The 6,064-nt window shown below is 40.1% G+C and overlaps 1 protein-coding gene across 1 annotated transcript; it reads left to right on the top strand.

Annotated features, from left to right (window-relative positions):
* The first annotated feature begins 227 nt into the window (after positions 1–227).
* On the top strand, positions 228–1,178 carry LOC114611117 (olfactory receptor 145). The gene has a single exon (XM_028755765.1). The coding sequence runs from the start codon at positions 246–248 to the stop codon at positions 1,176–1,178; it is 933 nt and encodes a 310-aa protein (XP_028611598.1). The 5' UTR covers positions 228–245.
* Positions 1,179–6,064: the final 4,886 nt, after the last annotated feature.

Below are 6,064 nucleotides of genomic sequence, written 5' to 3' on the forward strand. Positions count from 1 at the left end.
GCTCTCTGGGATCCTCTCTAATCTCATGGACCCTTGTGTCTTCTTCAAGTCCTTGCAGTGTGGAGTTAGCGGGACCCTGGAAACAGATGCACAGGCAACCAGAAAGCAGACTCTGCTAAAATTCATAATCTGTGTGTATGCAATTCTCTAGACCCCCAGAGGTGACAGGGAGGGCAGCAATGTTTTCTGTCCCCCTCTACAATGACCCTTTTCTCTTGTCTCTGTCTCAACAGAATGCCGTGAGGATGGCCACTGGGAATGCCTCTGTGCCAGAGTTCATCCTGGCAGGCCTGACAGACCAGCCAGGACTCCGCATGCCCCTCTTCTTCCTGTTTCTAGGTTTCTACATGGTGACTGTGATGGGGAACCTGGGCTTGATCTCCCTGATAGGGCTGAACTCTCACCTGCATACCCCTATGTACTTTTTCCTCTTCAACTTGTCCTTCATAGATTTCTGCTATTCCACTGTTATCACCCCCAAAATGCTGGTGAGTTTTGTCTCAAAGAAAAACATCATCTCCTACCCTGGATGCATGACTCAGCTATTCTTCTTTCTTTTCTTTGTTGTCTCCGAGTCCTTCATCCTGTCAGCCATGGCATACGACAGGTATGTCGCCATCTGTAATCCTCTGATGTACACCGTGACTATGTCTCCCCAGGTGTGCTTACTCCTTTTGCTAGGTGTGTATGTGATGGGTTTTGCCGGAGCCATGGCCCACACAGCATTCATGGTGAGACTGACCTTCTGTGCCGACAGGCTTGTCAATCACTACATGTGTGACATCCTCCCTCTTCTGGAACGCTCTTGCACCAGCACCTATGTAAATGAGCTGGTAGTCTTCATTGTTGTAGGCATTGATATAGGGGTACCCACAGTCACCATCTTTATTTCTTACGCCCTCATCCTCTCCAGTATCCTTCGCATCAGCTCCACAGAGGGCAGGTCTAAAGCCTTCAGCACCTGCAGCTCCCACATAATTGCAGTTTCTCTCTTTTTTGGGTCAGGGGCATTTATGTATCTCAAACCATCTTCTCTTTTGCCTATGAACCAGGGGAAAGTGTCTTCTTTGTTTTATACCATTGTGGTGCCCATGCTCAACCCGTTAATCTATAGCTTAAGGAATAAGGATGTCAAAGTTGCTCTGAGAAAAACATTGAACAGAAGTTCATTTTCCTAAGGAAGAGATAAGGAATAGTTGCTCTTTTGCCTTTCATAACTGACTGAGTCCTCATGTGTTACATAGAGGAAAAAATTTCATTCTTTCCTGGATGAGTTTCATCTCCCTGTGAAAGGTTCATTAGGACATGCTTAAAGATACAGAATGCTTATATTTAGCAGACTTTTTGAGGACCACACAAATCAGTTCCTTTTATTACCAATAATAGATGCAAATTCATGTCTGTTGTCCCAAGAAGGAACAAAACGTAAATTTTAAAATTACATGCAACACGTGTCATTTCCTGAGGCACGTGTGTCAGTCTCTTATCAGAACAGCAGGTAGACCACAGGTTCTATATTCTCATATTGGTTGCTTTCCATTATTACGTTCTTCCTTCCTCAGGCTACAAAACACTTCATTTCAAATGTGAGTTGGGCTAGAATATTAAAATCTGGTTGTGACTAAAGAGATATTATGCAACATTGTAAGGGCTAATTTTAAATAGAACTCTATTTTTGGCTAAAAGGTAGGAGGTTTAAGCTTTTGCTGAGACCATCTTGGATGAATGACCAGAAAATTTCTTGAGGCATTTTATGGAGTTCAAAGAAAGTTTATAATACCTGGAGAGCAGTAGGCATGATACTTCTTGAGACAGTGATGAACACTGAACTTTTAAGGGTTTGGTCTTGATGCTGACTGGAAGAACTTACAGAAAAAGTTAGGTTTTAGAAGGATGGATATTTTCTTTTTTAGGAAACAAAGCCCTCTGTATACCAGGCTTGTCTTAAAGTCATTATGTGGTGAGACTGGCTCTGTACTCTTGATCTTCCTGACTCTACTTCTCAAGATCTTACAGACATGTACCACCATGCCCAGCTCAATGAAAGAATTAGTATATTATTTCACTATTTTCATATTATATCTTTAAAGTTATGTAGAACTCTGCAGCACAGGGTTATTGACTGGTTAAGAACTTAGAGAATATTTTAGAAGAATACAATTGTTTGTGTCAGCAAAAGAAATGCACATTGAATGTCACAGACACTGCAAGCTACAGAGACTAGGTGTATGTTTCCTTGTACCTTTTCCAGATCAACTTTCTGCCACTCAGTTTCTCTCTCCAAGTCATAGATAGAATTCCTTAAAGAACTTCCCCTTCCTTCTGGGTTATTATTATTATTAATTATTTCTTTGGGGTCAAGCCACCTGCAACCTTGGCAGTGGAATCAAGAAGCAAGAAAAAGGTGATATGCTATAGTTTATTTTTGGCATATATTTTTGGCGTTCTTGCCAGCTAGGCTAAAGGGGCAGTAACTAAATGACCCATTTTCTATTTGGCTTTCCCTCTGCTGTTTCTTTATGCCAAGATATCATTGTTTATCCCTGGTGCTGTTGCTGGCTGGACAAGCTTGGCAGTCCCTTTGTGATGTCTCTTAACCACAATTTTGCCCAAACTTATATGACTAGTTCTTGCGTTGTATTTTTAGTCATTTTGTTAGACTGGATCATTTGTTTCCTCCTAGAACTTATGGAGATACCTCCCAGTAAGAGGTAGATGAGCTGACAGACCTCAGACTCATAAATGACTAAGCTAATAGCGTTAAGTGCAGCAAAGTCGTTACCTTTTGGCTTAGAAGAAAATGATAAATGGCATGTTACTTTTGTGAAGTAACAATAAGTGAAGCTTATTTTTAGAAGCTCTCTTTGGAAGAAGTCTCTCCCATTCGTAAGATAAGAACTTTGAACAAATGCGTAGTTTTGACTTTTGGGTTGACCCAGCCCTATAAAGATAGCATTCAAAACATCCCAAATTTTACACCTACAACACAACTTCTATGCTAATGTTGTGAGAACATCAAAGAAGAACATGCAGAAAGAGATCCAGGAGTTCTGCAGGGGGCTAGAATCTTCTAGATGTGACAGGAATGCTGTACCGTAAAATCATAACATCTCTGCTCAAACAAGTCCTACATAACAACACCTTAATGTTCATGGGTGAAATTTCACGAGGTCCCACCCCCAGATGAAGAGCTACAAGCAACTAATGGCTGCTGAGAGTGAGACATTCAGTCTTCTCCAGTGACAAGATGCCTGATCTGAAAGGTCAGCCCTAGACACATATACATATGAGCAACACTAAATGACCTCCGCAGGCTTTATTTTTATACACGTGTGTGTGTGTGTGTGTGTGTGTGTGTGTGTGTGTGTGTGTGTAATGATAATAGTTAAAGAAGTGGTCATGAAGTTGAAATGGAGGGGAGGGGACACAGGAGAGGTTGGAGGATAGAGAATATAGAGTGAAATAAACACAGTATTCATGCATGAAACTCTAAGAAAAAAACTTTTTTCTTTAAGAATAAGCATGGATGCAGGAACAGTATAGAATTTGGGAAACTAGAGCGAGATACTGGCAGAGCAGAACCAAGAGCAGGAAGAGCAGAGACTAGGAATCGAGAGTCAAGTTGGATTCCTAGCTTTTACTCAGTAGTTGTGTAACTTTAAGCAAGTCGCATAATATTTTTCAACAAGCAATTAAATGAAATTAAGGAAATTAAATGCTTGGCCCTCAGCAATTTTGTTCTTATTCCTCTAGAACCATTTCTTCAAATGCCAGCTCTTCTAATATCAGTTATTATGTGAATTTAGGCAAAAGAGTTATCACTTTTCCGCATCCATGAATATCCCTATAAAAACCATGTTTGACCAGATCATTTCCACATCTATTGATACTGTGTACTTATTTATTTGAGTATTAATTGAGAGTACATGTTTGTTAATATGGATGCTAACATATTGCCATAAATTAAATGACACATGAGGAGGTAGAATCTTAGAGAGGTGACTATGTCATGAGAATGAAGGCCTCACGAGTGGGATTAGTGCCCTTACAAGAGAGGACAAGAGATTCTTTTGCATCTAGGATCATATATGGAAACAGCAAGAAGTATCAGTCTGTTAACCAGAAAAAGTCTACTCTATGGTAGAACAGTCAATCTACTGACACCTTGACCTTGTATTTCTTGCATCCAGAACTATGAGAAATGAATTGCCTGTAAGCCACTCACTGTAAAGTTTTTGTTATAGTGGTCCAAACAAGGAAGAAAATGTTTGTAGAATTTATAATTATTGACAAATTAAACCATAGAGAAGACACCTCCATTTCTGCTGGCTTTGTGATTCTCCTGTAGTCTCATCCAGGGTCCATCCTTAGTCCATTTGTTTCTTAGGTGTGTATTTTTATACTCAATGCATGTTCAATGTGGGTGCATATCAAAATATTTTTACCATAATATTTTTCTTGTTTTCAAGGCATGACAAGATGGTTTAAAATATATCTTGATGTGAAAGTTTCTCGTTGGGTCATGTGATATAGACTCACTTGGCGTCTTGCTGAGGCAGGTTGTTGTAGTGTTTTGCTGAGGCAAGACATCTGATGTTTGGAGTGAATATAAATAGTATTCAGTGGACAGTGATGGGGTGCTCCAATAGCTAGCTCTGCTGTGCTTAGCTCGTCTTGAATCTTTGCTGATCTTCCCTTCACGGAGAGAAGCATGGTAGAAAACTTCTGGCTTCCTAACTGATTTTGGTCATGCCCACTAATTCGTGATGATACGGTGGAGGCCTGGTTGTTTCTGCTGGATCATGCCACCATGGGTGATTCATTTGGTATCCTGACTTTACTGAACTAGAGTGCTGGGTATCCTGACAAACGGAGATTAGAATTGCCACAAAGAACGACTTCTAAACAGGTCCACATCCCCTTGTCCTATTTACCATCTTGTCTCCCCTATCTTTGGACTGTGAGCTAGAAGCGGGGTTGAAGTGTTTGAGAACCCTTATTAAAAGTGGGTTTTGAAAAAAAAAAGCCTATAATATCTTTTGATAAAAATTAATCAGAAAAGGAAGAAATTGTTAGTATGAATAAATGAATAAGAAAGAAATAAAGGTGCATGTACAGGGCTGTAGTTATGAGAAAAGGGATAAGGAGAAGAAATAATAATAAAAAAAAGAAGTAAAAAAAAAAGCCTACTGTTGGCTGCCAGACAGTGAACACTGGGAAAGGCATGGCTCACAGCAAGACATTTTCTCATCTTTTGCCTCTGACTCAACTATCATGATTGCATAACTTTCCATCATATTGATGTGTTCTTTGTAATTATTGATCTTCTATTCTTGTGTATTGGGTTATTTTCTATTCTTCTAAATTACGCTTGTTAAACATACTCATATTCACCAAGTCTTACGCTTCCCTTCTATTGGAATACATATGAAAAATTGGAGCACGGAGATTCCTCCATGAGTAAAGTGCCTGCTTCATAAACATGAAAACTGGAATTTGAAAGTCTAATATCCACACAAAAGCCAAATATGACAGTACTTGCACCTGCAGGATTCTTGAGTTTTATAGAAAATTCCTTTACTTTATATCAGTGCTATGCCTACATGTATGTCTACGTGCCAGTATATGCCTGGTGCTCTTGGAAGTCAGAAAAGGACTTCAGATCTCTTGGGACTAGATTTACAAGCAGTTGTGAGCATCCCTGGGTGCCAGGAATTGAGCCCGGATCTCTGTAAGAACAGCCAGTGATCTTTTCCACTGAACCAACTCCTCAGCCCCTGAAGTTTTCTTCTTGAAGGTTTATTTTAGCTGCTTCTCTCTTTGGGTGCCACTCAGGGCATTCACTGTCATCCGCTTTTGGTGGTGGCAGCACCCACTTTATTGTCTTCTTTACACCCTCCCTTTTGTATTTCACCATCTGCTTTTGATAGCTGTCTGAATAAAGAGATGAAATAAAAATGGACCATGGAGATTCCTTCATAGGTAAAGTGCCTGCTTCATAAGTATGAAAACTGGAGTTTGAAGGTCTAGCACCCACACAAAAGCCAAATATGGCAGTACGTGC

The sequence above is a fragment of the Grammomys surdaster genome, unplaced genomic scaffold (genome assembly GCF_004785775.1).
Source record: "Grammomys surdaster isolate TR1022 unplaced genomic scaffold, NIH_TR_1.0 126086, whole genome shotgun sequence".
NCBI lineage: Eukaryota > Metazoa > Chordata > Mammalia > Rodentia > Muridae > Grammomys > Grammomys surdaster.